Raw genomic sequence first — 16,694 nt, 5'->3', positions numbered from 1 at the left:
TGGTCCACTCTCGGGATTGATCCTTTGGTGTGGTGGTGAACGCCCGTTGTGTGGGGCAGAGAAAACAATTCCTGCTAAAGTCAATTCTTCGTGAGAAAGTAAACGAGCTACCAATCGGGATCCACAACCAGTCAGAGTGCGGGAAAGAAAAGGAAAAAAAAAAAAAAGCACGCTTGAACGCCATGCATTAATAATACGCAGAGATGGAGGTTCCTGGCCAACCCCATTTTTGTCCGGGAAATACTTCGGCTGCAGAGGCGTGGGCCCATAAACGGCTCTGAGTGGGAGAGATGGCGATTCTCCACACCAGATTCAAAACGGTTTTGCAAAGGAAAGTTGAATTTTGCTCGATTCCCTTCGGCAAGCAGCGCAAAGGAAAGGAAGCCGGGATGTTAGGGCTGGTCCTAGCGCCCTTTTTATTTCTCCTCTTTCCGAATCCCGAGGGCGAAAAAGAACCAAAAAAAAAGAGAGAGAGAGAGAAGGGCAGAATGCAGGATAATTCACAGTTCTCGACCATAGCTTATTCTTACGAATGATTACGAGGGACTTAGTTTTAGCCCACAATGTCGTAACTACATTCATTGGAGCGGACGACGATATTGACAGCAAAAGGACAAAGGGAAAAGGGACAATTTTACGTTTCAGGAACAGGCTGGGTGGTTTCGGTATTTCCCTTGTCCATGAAAACAATTCCTGAAGCCCCTCGTGCTGATGGGGGATTCAACGAGCATAATAATAGCGACCAAGCGCATTCTCAGGATGGACAACAGGGGCCATCACCCGCTCACCTGGAGGGCTCAGCAACATCTGGCGAGCAACAGATATGCGACGTTGAGACGGACGAAAAATCGAGAGGAGAATGGAATAACGGCAAGGGGTTAATTGAGGCCGAAAATGTTCTCTCGGGCACAGGAGCCATCGATGACGACGACAACGACAACAACAACAACAACAACAACAATGATAATAATATAGTGGATATCGAAAAGCACCCAAACAGGATATCAGATTCATCCCATCCCCCAGAGAACAGCAACACCCCAGAGCCCCAGTTGCCTGAGCCGGACGGCTTATCGAGAGATCTTGATGGGAATATATACCCCGAAGGTGGCGTACAGGCGTATCTTGTCGTTTTTGGATCGTTCATGGCTCTCTTCGGCACCCTTGGCCTTGCCAATTCGTTAGGATCATTTCTAGCATGGATAAGTACGCATCAGCTCAAGGACTATAGCCAGCGCAGCATCAGCTGGATCTTCGGCATCTATACCTTCCTCATGTTCTTTGGTGGTCTTCAAATCGGCCCAATCTTCGATGCCAAAGGTCCTAGATTCCTTGTGCTTGCGGGCGCCGTTATGGTCACGCTCAGTATCGCCCTTATCGGGCTCTGCGAGGAATATTGGCATTTCATGGTTGTCTGGGGGATTGTTGGTGGAATTTCTGTGTCTTTGGTCTTCACTCCGGCTGTCGCTAGCCCAGGCCATTTCTTCTATCGTTTGAGGGGCAGGGCAACGGGGATTGCCGCGACAGGGGGGAGCGTTGGCGGCATAGTATTCCCATTAATGCTGCAGGATCTGTTGCCCAAAGTGGGATTTGGATGGGCAACTCGCGCTGTGGCTTTGGTTACGCTTGTCTCGTTAACGATGGGATGCATATTGATCAAATCGAGATTGCCCAAGAAAAAGGCAACGAGGAAAAATATCCTTCCTGATTTCCGCATCTTATGGGAGCCGCAATTTGCACTGACGACACTTGGGGTATTTTTTATAGAATGGGGTCTTTTCATTCCCATCACGTACATCCCCGCATACGCTCTTGCGCATGGCATGTCGGAAAAGTTCTCCCACCAGGTGCTCGCGATCCTTAACGTAGGATCCTTTTTTGGGAGATGGATCCCAGGATTCACTGCAGATTATATGGGGAGGTTCAATACCATGATCGTGACAGTGGCGATTTGCTTCTTATCCTGCGCATGCTTGTGGTTGCCCGCTGGCCATAGCGTTGCAATGTTAGTGGTATACGCCTTAGTTTTTGGATTCGGAAGTGGGAGCAATATCAGCTTAACACCTGTCTGCATCGGCCAATGCTGCAAGACTGAGAATTATGGGCGGTATTACGCAACGTCTTATACGGTTGTTAGTCTTGGGTATGTAACCCTGGAGGTTTTTTGATGTCATGCAAATCCACGGGTCATTGTCGATGCTCACACAACTTCTCCTTGCAGCACCTTGACTGGCACTCCAATCGCAGGCTCGATTCTGACCAGCAATGGCGGAAATTACTGGGGCCTCATTACGTTTACCACCGTCTGCTATTTCGCGGGATTAGTTTGTTTTATCGCTGCGAAAGCCGTTCGACATGGACGAAATCTATGGGTGATTTACTAAATCGGAAGGAAGTGTGGCTGGCAAGTGAACAGAATGCCAAGATATATTGAGCACGAACCGTGACCTCAAAAGGTAATGTGAACACACACACACACACACACACACACACATCACACAATTCGTATGTGTCTAATAATAGTACACTCACATGGAAAGTTGCGGTCACCCAAAGCAGGGGAAAACCGAATGGCGGGAGTCTGCTGGGATGACAGTCACATCATCATCCACAAACCAGCCCAGGACTTGGCCGCTCTAAGTCTTGTTCACATGTGGCCGGTTGCCTGCGGCTAGCCTCACAGCAGACGTGGCAGTCAACGCAAGAATCACATCGTAACTTTGTTGGCGAGGATTTAAAAAAAAAAGAATGCCGGGCGGGGTATATCCTTTGAGCGAGGGACTGAGACATGTTTAGTTCTAGCCCATTCATTGTATGCAACTAGATAGCTTCCAGAGGTTCGCAGATATCCGCGCTTGACAAGTCACCAGCCCTAAAAACAAGACTTAGATAGCTTGAATGGCGCGGGGGTGTGAAGCAACCTTTTTTTTTTTTTGTCGTGGAAAATGTCTAAAATGCTTCTCCTCGCCCCCGTGGCTAGCAGGTGAGAACGTTGAAAAATATGTCTCAGTATACCAAGATTGGTCAGGTCCAGTACAGTCCATTTCTCAGGTGAAAATGATGATTGAGTCACCCAGTGCACCACGAGGTTAAGGTGTGAAAATTTATTTTTCAAGTAGATGATGGATGGGTGGGGTGGCATGGCAAGTTTTTAAGTCCCGCTATAATTGTATAACAGTGATGATTAAATTTTCAACGAACCTTGGAAAACCAATCGGGCTAATATCATCGGAAAGTTTCATCCCAGTAAAAAAAAAAGAAAGAAAAAAGAAAAAAAAAGAGGGAAAAAAAGGTGGACGTACAGGTTCGGCGGGGGAATAACCGACAAAAAATGGCGGATATATCAAAAATTCGTTCATGCAACAATTTTCTCGGATAAGAGCAAGGTAGCCGATGGGGATTGGAAAAGAGACTTTGGAAAAGAGACCAGACCTTGAAACCTGTCAATAGCACCAGCTGGTATCCAGGCCAGACTGTTTGTTCCCTCTCAAAACAAGAGTCCCGAGCAAAGGACCCGGTATCCTCGTATACAAACCTTGGATGTTTCCTCTACTAGCGCCGTAGTTCAAAATCAAAAGATATGGGGACAGTCGTTTGGGTTTCGTTTGCTGGAGAAGTGATGATGTTGAGAGGGCACCAGTATCACTGTCGGAGCTGAAGGGTTGGTTGGTCACTGGGGTAACAGTTCTATCCTCGGCTTTCACAATGTAATGATATAGCCGTTGGCACAACATCGCTGGACCCTTGACCCTTGACCCTTGACCCTTGTTCCTTAGTCTTTGACAGAAGAAATCGTCGAGAAGCTCGGGTCGTTGTGGTTTGTCAGTCTCCACAGCCTCTTTAGGACGGAAGCGCGATTGAAGCCATGAGTGGCTATGACGCGACTTGTGGCGTTTTCCCATCCTGAAACCGGGCCAATGGTGACGACGGGTATCTGATCTGGACATCGCCAAGTGCATCTCTAGGGCGAAATGCACGCAGCATCAAGCCATCGAGCAACGAGATGGCGTCGTGTCAGTGACATCAGATGCAAGCCCTAAGAGGGTGGGCTTATACCCGAGAACGGTTAGGCGCGATGGGTTTATTACATGTCTATTTTTAACCGATACGACTAGTAATTCCGCCCGACGTCGTTTGTATGCGGCTCAGCTGGCCATTACGCCGTATTGACGGCATTCTTGACCGCTTTTAGTCATCCATGTCTAAGTTGTGAGACTTTTTTTGATATCAACAACCTCCAGCTCAATACGAATTGCGCTCTTGGGACAAGATCAGCCCAGACAACTTTGGTCATGGAACCATCCATGATTCTTGTATCCACTCGGTGGGCTGGGCAACAGCCATGCGCCAGTTGCAGGTCCGCTTTGTGGCCGCATCAGCTGGCAGCCCCGTCATCATTGGGCGTGCTGAAGCTTCTCTCTGCTGGCATCCTTCAATACCCAGGCCTCGTTCCCTTGATGGGGCTCTCTAAGACCCGGATCAGCCGGGAATGCGAGCGCAGTTCCCTGTCGCTTTAGCGGCTTGGACGCTTTTGAGAGCCATAGGGCCAGGATCTTGGGCACGATGATATCTTCCGTTTCAACGGGTATAAATATTCAAAAGGGAGCGGTGTTCCCCTTTCTTCAAGTTCCAGTCAACGCCCTCGTTGCCTACATTCGTTTGAAGAACTGTATCTTCTCAAGAGAAGATATTTTATTTGTTCCCCTGAACAAATCCACTCGCTTTCAGTGAATAGCTGTCTGCCTGTCGCTCTCGTGCCTTCGGGCCCTTCTCGGTTCTAATTTTATTTGATTCTCCTCACCATATTTCTGTGCCAGGAGTGCTCAGGTTATCGTCATGAAGGTGTCCGCAGCGCTTTTCGTGGCGGCCCTCGCCGAATTTGCGTTCGCGCTTCCGGGGAGGTATCCTCCTCCTCCTTCCTACCCGGTGTCTGAACCGCCAGCGCCGACGGACTACCCAATTCCGCCATCGGTCACGGACTCTTATCCAGTTCCTCCTCCCTCTTACTCGGAACCGCCCGCTGTGACCGACTCTTACCCAGTCCCGTCTCCCAGTGTTACGGATTCTTATCCAGTTTCCCCGCCCTCATACTCTGTCCCGCCCTCGTACTCAGTATCTCCTTCAGTGACGGACTCGTACCCGGTTTCTCCTTCAGTGACGGACTCATATTCAGTCCCACCATCGTATTCAGTATCTCCTTCAGTGACGGACTCATATTCAGTCCCACCATCGTATTCAGTATCTCCTTCAGTGACGGACTCGTACCCGGTTTCTCCATCTGTGACTGATTCATATTCAGTCCCGCCATCGTACTCAGTACCTCCTTCAGTGACGGACTCATACCCGGTTTCTCCTTCCGTGACTGATTCATACTCGGTTCCCCCCTCTTACTCAGTCCCACCTGTCGTTACCGATACATTCCCTCCTCCCAGCTTTACAGAGTCTTACCCAATTACCACTACTACTGTCACTGATACAATAACCAAAACGACATTAGTCCCCTGCACCACAACAGTCACTTCCAGGGGTGGTCATACTTTTTACAGTACCTGGGTAACTACATCTACTTGGACCACAACGACATGCTACCCTATCACTAAAACGCTCGTACCACCTCCACCTGTGCACTGTTCCTCCCCCACCGCCTCCCCCACCGCCTCCTCCTGAGTGCCCTGGATACAAATATTGCATTCCAGGTTGCCCAATCATTGCAACTGTTACCGTCACTGTTACTGAATGTGGCGGCCCTGCCTGCGGTGGCTTGCCAACGGAATATCCCCCACCGAAAACAACTGCTCCTCCTCCTTCCTACCCCCACCAGCCACCTCCCACATACCCTCAACAACCTCCTCCATCCTACTCTCACCAACCTCCACCATCCTATTCCCAGCAACCCCCTCCATCCTACTCCCAGCAACCCCCTCCATCCTACTCTCAGCAACCTCCTCCATCCTACTCTCAGCAACCTCCTCCATCCTACTCCCAGCAACCCCCTCCATCCTACTCCCAGCAACCCCCTCCCTCCTACTCTAATAAGCCAACCCCCTCATACTCGCAACAGCCACCATCCTCCTACTCCCAGGAGCCAACCCCCTCTTATTCGCAACAGCCGCCTTCCTCCTACTCCCAGGAGCCAACCCCCTCTTATTCGCAACAGCCGCCTTCCTCCTACTCCCAGGAACCAACCCCCTCTTATTCGCAACAGCCACCATCCTCCTACTCCCAGGAGCCAACCCCCTCATACTCGCAACAGCCACCATCCTCCTACTCCCAGGAACCAACCCCCTCATACTCGCAACAGCCACCATCCTCCTACTCCCAGGAGCCAACCCCCTCATACTCGCAACAGCCGCCTTCCTCCTACCCCCAGGAGCCAACCCCTTCTTATTCTCAACAACCGCCATCATCCTACCCTCAAGAGCCTACCCCATCCTACCCTCAGCAACCCCCCTCCTACTCTCAGGAGCCTACCCCATCTTACCCTCAGCAACCCCCCTCCTACTCTCAAGAGCCTACCCCGTCCTACCCTCAGCAACCCCCCTCCTACTCCCAGGAGCCTGCTCCATCCTACCCTCAGCAACCCCCCTCCTACTCCCAGGAGCCTGCTCCATCCTACCCTCAGCAACCCCCTCCAGTTACCTCATATGTTCCATTGCGGAGGTTCGTCTTTTTCTAAGCGAGACATGAACGACAACTTTTGCAAGAGCGGAAAGCAGAGGAGCCCATTGACTATGCTTCAAATACCTCCAACCCGCGTCTAGTATTATCATGATTTTACAGTTCATTTCATTCATCTATCTCATGGCCAATCATATCCCTCAATTCCATAACCTCCAACGGACATCCGTTGCTCTCCCATTTTACTTTGCCCTCTTCCGCCCTCTTTACTCAGTGCGTTTTTCAAATTATTCCCGTATACGTATAGCATTAGCGGCACTTCGACTACTGTCCTTCCTTTTATGACCCCTCATGACTTTAATAATTATTTTTTTATATTTATGTTTTTTTCTTTTCCTTTCTTTAATTTTTCTTCGCTTTGAGGGGCTTCTACCATGATCGAGCCGTTGATGTACATGATTTTACGCACCAACACTCCTTACATATGAAATTATAAAAATTGGCATTTAGATTTATTAGGATGAACTCAGCCATGAACCCACATGGTTATGAACGACTATATTATTACTATATTATTAATAAATATATGTGCATCTAAATATGAAAATGGAAGACCAACTGAAACCCAACTGAAAACCACGCACCGTAAAAGTGAACTACGGATATACTATAAATAGAAGCCCATCGGACATACAAACATGCAACGTTCCATGACTACTTGACAGAAATGGCTATTACCAAATTATCATCAAACAAGATAATTTCAAGAAATGCATCAAAACCCATTCCCCTTCCAAGCCTCCAAGCCTCCAAGCTCAAAAGCGAACAACATCCTCATCTCTCCTCGTACAAACCGTCTCCCTCAGAAACATAACCAATGCCGCAGTATCCTCAGCCTCGGCATCGGCGTCATTCCGTATCTCAAGCGAAAACTTGCTCAGTCCCCTCAGCCGCCGGAGCGGGCCATGCCACTCCGCCTGCAACGATCGAACCTGGCCGTGAGGTAGCGACATTAACACAAGCATTAGATCCCTGAGGCCATGCATTTGCGTCGCCAGGATGTCGTAGAATTCGTCGTAGACTTTCCTCTCCTCGTTCCTGCAGCTACTACCCGTGGGGGGCCGCAGCACCGACGCGGCCGGCGCGTTTGGTTGGGCAACCCCCCTCCTCCTACCCCTACCCCTGCTGCTGCTGCTGCTGCTGCTGCTGTTGCTGTTGATCCCAGATGCGAGCGCGGGGGAACTTGAATTCTGCGCCTGCTGGAGATGCACAGGCGCGCGGAGGGATCTGACGTGCGCCAGATTCTCGGGCCCGATGAGCTTGGCGAACACATTCCACGTCTCCTGCAGCGAGACTCGGAAGACGGGCGCGGAGTAGAAGACGGGCGCAGCCTCCTTGTGGATCTGGCGACATGTCAGGAGGAGGCTGGAGATGTGCGGCCTTTCCACCGAGAATGGGGCGTAGATATAGTAGTAATCACTCTCGCGCTCGTGGGGCGCCGGTCCGCTCCGCAGGGGTATTCGGAGATGGCTGATCCGGCCCTTGTTGTGCAAGAGGTGGATTGTGTCGCGGGCGAAAACGAGTTTGTAGATCAAGACGCGGATTTCAGGCGGGAGTCGGGTGAGAAAAGGTGATTCCTGTTTCGCCTGGGGTGAAGGGGCGGCCGTCGGTGTGCGTCCTGCAGTCTTGGACCAAAAATTACGGAATCTGAAGTTCAACTTGAACATTTCTGCGGAGGCGAGTCCTAAGCCTTTGTATAAATGCTATTATTTTAGAAAAGGAGATCGTAAAATACTATGGGTTTGGCTAAGATATCAAGCTCCTTGAAGGTTATGTAGAAGTATTAAATAGTAACTCCTGTGCAGCGGCGGCGGCGGCCACGGCGGCGGAGGCCAAGATCAAATAAAATAAACATGAAGAATAGAAATAAATCCCGGGGCCTAACGTGATGCTTCCAAAGGAGGAAGAACGAAACGAAGCATTGAATATCCTGATTCCCGATGGCTAATAATAGAGATTCAGGAGAGCCGTTTCCATGCAGCCATCGACATCATCATCAGCTTTGAAGTCAATGTCCCAGGCCACCGGAGAAATGAGGCTGATCAAGGGCCAGCATCGGGGCCAATGTTGGCAGCTCGTTGCAGATGAGCTGTGCGACAAGCGGCACCGAGCTCGAAGCCTGAGCTGCCAGAAATGCGTTGGTGTTGTCTCTGGTGAAGTTTCTTGACGAGGCTTTGGGCTGTGATTGGCTTGTGCAACCAATTGGCACTTGTGTTTAAATAGACATGGAGTCTCCAGGCAGACGAGTAACTTGAGATCTGCTGTTCCTGAAAAGTCTCAGTATTATCTTGAGGTTATAAATAGTTGAAACATATATTCTAGACTGTCGCCATTGGCGTTTTCACTGTTATTTGAAGGCCAGGGGACATACAATCTTGGGGAAGGTTTTACCACGCCAAAAAGGATCAATCCTTAAGGTACCTACTCCTCAAGATATATATATATGTATATGCATGCATGATCCACAGACTGCAACAATCCACAGGACATTGATGGTAAGTATCTTAACTAACATCACTCGTCGTTGTCTCCACACTTCTTCTAAGTTCGAAGTCACCTGGTGGGGCAGTGCCTGGCAGTAGCAGCCACAGAGGGACAACAGCACATTGCATACATTTTTCATAACTAGCCTAGATTCCACTTTGACCACACTCTCCACTGTACAGAGAGGAGAATATGAGGAAGAAAAAAAGCAGCGAAGATAAATGCCGATGGCAGCTATTCCGTAGGCAAACTGCAGATTGGTAGTAAACAATGAATATTGCCAATGTTCACGGTGGTTGAAATAAGCCAGCTCTCCTTTCCCTTTCCCTATTTCACAACCGGCGATGGCGGCTTTGCATGTGTTTTCTCAACACGAAGAACGGGAAAAATCGAAATATCCTGATGCCGTCCGCCATCGAATTTGACTCGACTCGATGATGAAAAGTCGCGACGGAGATAGCGTTAAACTAGCATTAACAGCAAATAAATGAATGGGTTCCCTTGTCATAAAATTGATTCTTTTTTGGGGTTTAGAATAAACGAGGATATAATATGAAAAAAGGAGATAAATTGAAATTATAGATAAATTGATAACCAAAATGAAAAATGGAAGAAAGGAAAGGTAACCGCGCAGAAATATACCTAGGTTGCGATATGAGATACATATTGCTTGTTCCTTGCTCTTCTTTATGAACCAAAAAAATAAAACAAACCTATACACAAAATTCAAGAAAGGTACGTCGCAACTATCCACTCCACTGGGTCGTCTTGAATTTTCCCAGGCCGAAAATTGAGTTATGTTAACCCGTCCAAGTGTGCCAGACACACGCCATACGCCAAAAATTAAAGTTTAAATGAGTATATAAGGGGTTGAGAACAGGCCACAATTCAAGGAAATGGAGGAGAGGAAAAGAGGAAAACAGAAAACAGAACGGACTGTATATATCGACGAAAATATTAGGAAAGGCATAAGAAACCCCCCCAAAATAAAATAAGATGATAAAAATGAAATGAAACCAAAAAAGGTTAATAAAACAATAGAAGGCGGTTGCGGAGAGCAATTCGAAGCAAAGGGACGAGAGAGATAACCAGAACAAGGATAAAATGTAAGACCGAATGGTATATGCATATATGAAGCCATAACCCTTCCTACACCAGCAAACATCTTTGCAACCAGTAATAACGAAAGGTAGAAGAGAGTCATAATAAAGGAGAAACAGGAGATCCTGCCTTGAACAAGGAGAAAGGTGACTCAGCCGGTTTTAGTCCGAAGGAATTGCTGTTTCTAATCCTTAGTCCATGAACCGGTCATACAAGTGCGACGACTACTCACTAGGTCAGATTTTTGATTCGACTTGTGACCACCAGCAGCCGTTAGAGCTCGACCGTCCATCCCTGGTCGTTGATGCTTTGTGTCTGATGATTTCAGTCCATTGCTGTTGGAGACATGATGATGAGACTCGCCGCTGCTCGACATTCTTGGTTCCTTGCTCTTCTCTAAGAGAGAACCACCAAGGGTCGCGCATTTCAAGATGGTTTGAATCATCTGGTTCTGTTTTAGAGGCTTAGCCAGGTACTCATCCATCTGGGCCTGAATGCATTTCTCCCTGTCACCAAGCATTGCGTGCGCGGTTAGAGCAATAATGGGGGTCCGGGATAATCCGTTACTTTTTTCATATTCTCGGATTTTGCCCGTTGCTTCGAATCCGCCCATAACAGGCATTTGGACGTCCATCAAAATGACATCATATCGGCGTTTCTTGACTGCTTCCACTGCTTGGAGGCCATTGCTGACAACAGTCACACCATGGTTGCATTTCTCTAGTATCTTGACAGCAACCCTCTGGTTCACATCATTGTCCTCAGCCAACAGAATGTCGAATGATCTTGTGTGATCGGTAGTTATCGGTGTGGAACGACCCTCGAGAGCAGGTAACATTCCGTTGCCTAAATCGATAGGCTGACAAGGTGTGGTCATGTAGGAAGTGATACCCAGATCCAATGCTGACTTCAAACTAACGGAGACGACAGGACATAATAGGACGATAGGTATGTATTTAAACTCATCGTAAGTGCGGAGGTTTTGTGCCGTGTCGACGGAGTCGACGATTATAACGTCGTATGCATGTCCGGAGTCCTTACCCGTGGGATCTTGAATCTCTGGTGGTGGTACCTGTGATTCATCCTTAACGACAAGGGGCTCCAGATCAAGTTGCTTGAGCATTTCAGTAATTTCCTCTGCGTGACCGCCGGTCTGGCCTTTGTCGATGAACAAGACACGATGGTTTTTGTAGGGTAAGAGGGATGCGCTAATCATACGGATAGACTGGTCCGCCAGTTCCACAACGCAGGTGAAGTGGAAACTACTTCCGAGCCCATACTCAGACGTTACCCAAACATCACCGCCCATGAGGTTTACTAATCGCTTAGAGATGGAGAGTCCTAGTCCAGTTCCTCCAAACTTCCTGGTCGTCGAGCCGTCAGCTTGTTGGAAGGTGTCGAAAATCAGATCTAACTTGTCTTCCTCAATTCCGATTCCAGTATCCGAAACAGAGAATTCGAACGCGTATTCATTATCTTTACATTCCTCTCGATCCGATTTGCTAATGGTAAGTTTGACTTCCCCATGTTCCGTGAATTTGATAGCGTTCCCAACCAAGTTGAGGATGATTTGCCGTAATCTGAAGGGATCACCAGTGACATAGTCGGGAACCGAACTATCCACTTGGTATGCAAGGCTCAGGAATTTCTCGTTTGCCTTCACAGCTAACGTTTTAAGCGCATTGAATACGGTTCCTCTCATGCTAAATGGGATCTTTTCAATAACCATGCGATTCGCTTCAATTTTCGAGATATCGAGTATGTCGTCAATTATCGTTAATAAGCTGTTGGCTAAGCTGTGCACCACATTCAACATCTCTCGTGGATATGGCTTAAGGTCGTCAGTATCTAGTGTAAGCTGCGTCATGCCTATGATGCCATTCATCGGGGTTCGGATTTCGTGACTCATGTTTGCGAGGAACTCAGACTTGGTACGGTTGGCAAGTTCGGCTGCTTCTCTGGCGGCTGTATTTCGCTGAATACTATCTCGAAGATTGGAAACCATCTTATTGATTTTCCGTTTAAGCTCGTCCATCTCACCAGAAGCATTCACGGTAATTAGTTTGGTGAAATCACCATCAGTGGCAGCATCAGTGATCTCTCCAAAAGCGCGCACTTGGGATGTCAAATTTTCAGCCATGGTGTTTACATCCTCAGTGATTTCTTTCCATCTGCCAGCAATTCCTTCAACATTAGCTTGTCCACCCATCTTTCCATCGACTCCCACATCGCGTGCCACCCGTTTAAGCTCGTGCGCGAAGTTGGCAAGGCGGTCCACCATGTTATTGATAGTCACTTTCAAAGTGAGTATCTCACCTTGAGCATGAACTTCGATCTTCTTCGCAAGTTCGCCCTTGGCAATAGCTTGAGTGACTTCAGATATCCCTCGTACCTGAGAAGTCAAATTTTGAGCCATGGTGTTGACATTATCGGTCAAATCCTTCCATTTACCCTCCACATTATCAACCTTTGCCTGGCCGCCCAGCGTGCCATCTGTGCCGACTTCTCGAGCCACTTTACTGACCTCAAACGCGAAAGTGTTCAATCTATCCACCATTCCGTTAATAGTATTCTTCAAATCCAATATTTCCCCTTTCACATCTGCCGTGACTTTCTTCGTCAAATCGCCCTTGGCGACGGCAGTGGTAACATCAGCAATCTCGCGGACCTGGGTAGTAAGGTTCATGGCCATGCCGTTAACGTTTTCAGTGAGGTCCTTCCATGTACCTTCCACATCATGGACAGTTGCCTGGCCACCGAGCACACCATCTGTTCCGACCTCCTTGGCGATTTTGGTGACCTCTTGCGCGAATTGCTTCAGTTGGTCAACCATGGAATTGATGATGGTTTTCAAAGCAAGAATTTCACCCTTGCAATTGGCTTGGACTTTTTGTGTAAGATCACCCTTGGCGACTGCTGTCGTTACCATTGCAATATCACGAACTTGAGTGGTGAGATTTTCAGCCATGGCGTTGACATTAACAGTAAGCTCATTCCACATTCCTTGGACTCCCGCAATCTGAGCTTGACCACCTAGCACACCTTCAGTGCCCACGTCTCTGGCCACTCGCGTAACTTCAGTAGCGAATGTACGAAGTTGATCCACCATGGTGTTGATCGTTTGCTGAAGTTCCAAAATTTCACCTTTAGCTCTGCTTTCGATCTTTTGGCTGAGATCACCGTGGGCAACAGCTGTTGTGACAGTTGCGATTTCTCGGACTTGATCCGTAAGATTTTTGGCCATGATATTTACATTTTCCGTAAGCTCTTTCCAGATACCATGCACTCCTGTGATCTGAGCTTGTCCACCAAGGATACCTTCGGTTCCGACTTCCCGAGCCACTCTTGACACTTCACTTCCGAAAACCTGGAGCTGGTCCATCATGGTATTGATAGTGCGTTTAAAGGTCGTAATTTCCGGGTCCATTTCCAACGGATGGATCTGAACTTTCATGGACAAGTCTCCATTTGCAACTTGCGTAATGATCCCACCAATTTCTCGCAAGGCCTTTTGGAAAGCCTCGTTGGCTTGCTGGTGTTTGCGTAGTTCCCGCTCGAGTATGCCGACATCCTCCTTTTTCACCTTTCCCAAGGCTTTCTCCGTATTTTCTTCCTGTAGTTTGAGTTCCTCACGAACACTGGAGATTACGTCTTTCTGTAGTTGTATTTCTTGTGCTTGAAGCTGAACCCTGTTCTGTAGGAAATGTATATCATCTTCATAGTTCACATCGGATTCAGGGAGATGTTTGGGAGACCCGTGGCAGTTAGTGTCTTGTCCACTGGAATAGTTCGCTACGCGGGTAGATCGTCGAGATGGAGGCTAAAACAAGGTTGGTCAGGACAATGAAATTTGGATGTTGTTTTTGGCCCCCAAGAAAAGTATGTAGGGTCACATTGGAGATCTAATCTCTGCAATTATGGTTTTATGCGAGAGAAGTCTTAGAAAAGGGTTCGCAAGGCAACTGACCACAAAAGATTGCATAGTACCGATCCTGCGGATCAGATCCTCCAACTCCCGTTCCAAAACTGCCTTTCCATCGCTGTCTTCACCAGGTAGTTTTATTTTCGCAACATCGCCGTTGGTACTGTTGTTGGACTTGTATCCGTTGAAGGGCAGCGATGCGGAGTCAGGGACATCCTTTGCCAGACCCTGCAGGATGCCCGCTACGGCGAGAAGGGTTTCGTCACCCCGAGTCATTGCGCCTACAGCGGTAGAAGGGGGTAAAATATACAAGGAAATTGTCAGCTAATCCAACTCGTCTAATTCCTTTTTTCTGAGAGAAAAAGGGTGCCAGTCAGCGGCACTAAGATGAGACGTAATTATCGCCATCAAAGCAGATGATTCAGTGATAGTGCACCGGCAGCATATGAATTTATTTATTTATCTTTTCCAAGAGTTGTTGGGGTTCACAAACCAGTGGTTGGAAAAACGACCAAAAGCGCTAAACCGACATGAGGAAGTTGGGAATTGGCAGAAGGAGCCGACAATATCGCTTGAAAAGAATAAGAGAGAAGGGCCGGTCGACTCTATCGTAAGGAGATGAGATGCGATGGAGCAGAAGATGTTGGCGGAGGGAGGAGGAGCGTGGCGAGGCTCTGAGAAAGCGTTTTGGGGGGGGGAGCGGCGCCAAGTTCCGTTGTCAAGCAAAAGCGGAGAGGGATGTGCTGAGACCGAAAAGTGCCCAAGCGAGAACAGTCTAGGGGGGGGCATGCACTAGGCCGGGCTAGTTGACTCTCGGGCGTGGTGAGATCTTGACGAGTCAACTGCTTCGACGGCGAGTCTAAGGATGAGGCCCAATAACAGCCGTGAGAATTGTTAATTGGCGGGTGATATGAAAACTACAACCTTGACGGAAAGGTGAAGGTGACGGGGTTGTTGAAAGTTAAAGCTAACGCAAAACGAAGAAATAATACCATAATCGATTGCCTTGACGATCCATAGTTTCTCAGTCCCATAACCTCCATTAGGGTTATGCCGTGAAATATCTCCAACATTTCAAAGCCCAAACAACAAGAGATAACTAGGCTGTCTCCGGTCTTGATGGCATTCTTATACCGGAGACCGCTGGCTGACAGCCCAACACTTCCAAGCCTGGACTGTGTATTTACCGTACAGAACGGCTGACTTCTCAAAAAAAAAAAAAAAAAAAGGAAAAAAAAAAACCAGTACGGTACTCATTACTGCGTACTTACAATTCTGGTGTTTGCTTCTCCTCTTGACCTTGTGACCCGGCTATACAAATGGCTGGCTGACGAAAAAAAAAATCTCCCCTCCTGGTATTGGTAAGTAATACGGCGTTGGCAAAACGCAATCAAAAAAATACCAACATCCGCAGTAGGCGCAATGAAGGACTTGTTCGGCCACTGGGGCAAAAGAGCTCAATCACCACCAGCGCCATGCCAGTGGTAGAGGGGACGAACCAATCCAAACCCCCAACAGGACTGGCCTCCAAATTCCTACACATGATCATCCACTGGCAAGGCATGCGTAGCTATCATACCTATCACACCTGTGGCCTGATATGTACTGATTCAGAATTCAATCCTTGGAAGAAATAGCCGCCTGCTTCCCGTCTTGTTCAACCCCAACGACAGGTTCCAGATCTCGATCCTCTGGCCGAAAACAAGAAGGCCGCACAGCCCAGCAACCTGGAACAAGAAGTCTTTATACTCTCTACCTATGTGCGCAGTAGGTAGCAACCCCCCGACCCCTCTAGAACCTCTCCCGGGAAATCTGACTGGACTGAAGGATTTGTTGTCCAGAAAGGAGCGGCGTTCGTTCAACCCAACAACCGCTTCCATGCCGTCCGTTGATTTTCTTCTCGTCTCCCCTTCCCTCGCCCCTTTATCCCCCAATCCAACAACCTCCCTTCTCATTTCCCCCTTAAAAAAGGTCTGATTTTGGAGAGAAACTGCAGGTGCGGGGTTGGATTCGGAAAGGGGCCACTGGCTATATACGCCGTTTGCTCAAGCGATGTAGAATCCCCAATAATTCCCACACCTCAACTATCCGTCAGGCTTGCAAGGGATAACCTAGCGAGGTGAAAATCAGATGTGGTGCCGTGAGATTGGCTACCATCAGTTCCATCCATCGCTGGGAAGGGTGCTCCCTGCGCTGCACGTAAAATATTTCTACGTCACGATATTTCCGTACATTTAGTTCTAACCATCATTCAGCCCTGTTGCCGATGTCTGGGGCAAAAAATGATAACTAATGATTGGTTTCATCCCCCATGCTGGGCGACAACTTTCGAGCCTGATGGACTCGGGCATTATTGTTTAGCCACTTGGTTGAACTATTGATGTTTAAAATGGTTATGGTTCGCCATCTGCCACAACACAGGAGTTTGTTGAGGTTGTCGAAAGAAGAGAGAAATTCAAACGAAGCCCTGTCCCCTTTTTTCAAGGGTTTTAAACCCTTCCAGGGCTTT

The 16,694-nt window shown here is 48.2% G+C and overlaps 5 protein-coding genes across 5 annotated transcripts; 2 read left to right on the top strand and 3 right to left on the bottom strand.

The window, feature by feature from the left end:
- Positions 1–680: 680 nt before the first annotated feature.
- HCBG_00433 (monocarboxylate permease-like protein) lies at positions 681–2,384 on the top strand (the record flags this gene model as incomplete). Its single annotated transcript, XM_045427483.1, has 2 exons — positions 681–2,143; positions 2,222–2,384. 2 exons carry the CDS (start codon positions 681–683, stop codon positions 2,382–2,384), a joined length of 1,626 nt encoding a protein of 541 aa, XP_045291458.1.
- A 1,059-nt stretch (positions 2,385–3,443) lies between these two features.
- Positions 3,444–3,902, bottom strand: HCBG_00432 (uncharacterized protein; the record flags this gene model as incomplete). The annotated part of the gene is made up of 1 exon (XM_045427482.1): positions 3,444–3,902. The coding sequence occupies one exon, from the start codon at positions 3,900–3,902 to the stop codon at positions 3,444–3,446; it is 459 nt and encodes a 152-aa protein (XP_045291457.1).
- A 934-nt stretch (positions 3,903–4,836) lies between these two features.
- On the top strand, positions 4,837–6,676 carry HCBG_00431 (DNA binding/ligand-dependent nuclear receptor; the record flags this gene model as incomplete). Its single annotated transcript, XM_045427481.1, has 2 exons — positions 4,837–5,629; positions 5,697–6,676. 2 exons carry the CDS (start codon positions 4,837–4,839, stop codon positions 6,674–6,676), a joined length of 1,773 nt encoding a protein of 590 aa, XP_045291456.1.
- A 468-nt stretch (positions 6,677–7,144) lies between these two features.
- Positions 7,145–8,345, bottom strand: HCBG_00430 (uncharacterized protein; the record flags this gene model as incomplete). The annotated part of the gene is made up of 2 exons (XM_045427480.1): positions 7,145–7,174; positions 7,473–8,345. 2 exons carry the CDS (start codon positions 8,343–8,345, stop codon positions 7,145–7,147), a joined length of 903 nt encoding a protein of 300 aa, XP_045291455.1.
- A 1,466-nt stretch (positions 8,346–9,811) lies between these two features.
- Positions 9,812–14,461, bottom strand: HCBG_00429 (DRK1 histidine kinase; the record flags this gene model as incomplete). The annotated part of the gene is made up of 2 exons (XM_045427479.1): positions 9,812–14,083; positions 14,231–14,461. 2 exons carry the CDS (start codon positions 14,459–14,461, stop codon positions 10,448–10,450), a joined length of 3,867 nt encoding a protein of 1,288 aa, XP_045291454.1.
- Positions 14,462–16,694: the final 2,233 nt, after the last annotated feature.

Source organism: Histoplasma capsulatum (assembly GCF_000150115.1).
Source record: "Histoplasma capsulatum G186AR genomic scaffold supercont2.1, whole genome shotgun sequence".
NCBI classification, from domain to species: Eukaryota; Fungi; Ascomycota; class Eurotiomycetes; order Onygenales; family Ajellomycetaceae; genus Histoplasma; species Histoplasma capsulatum.
This window is presented reverse-complemented; position numbering and strand designations above follow the sequence as displayed.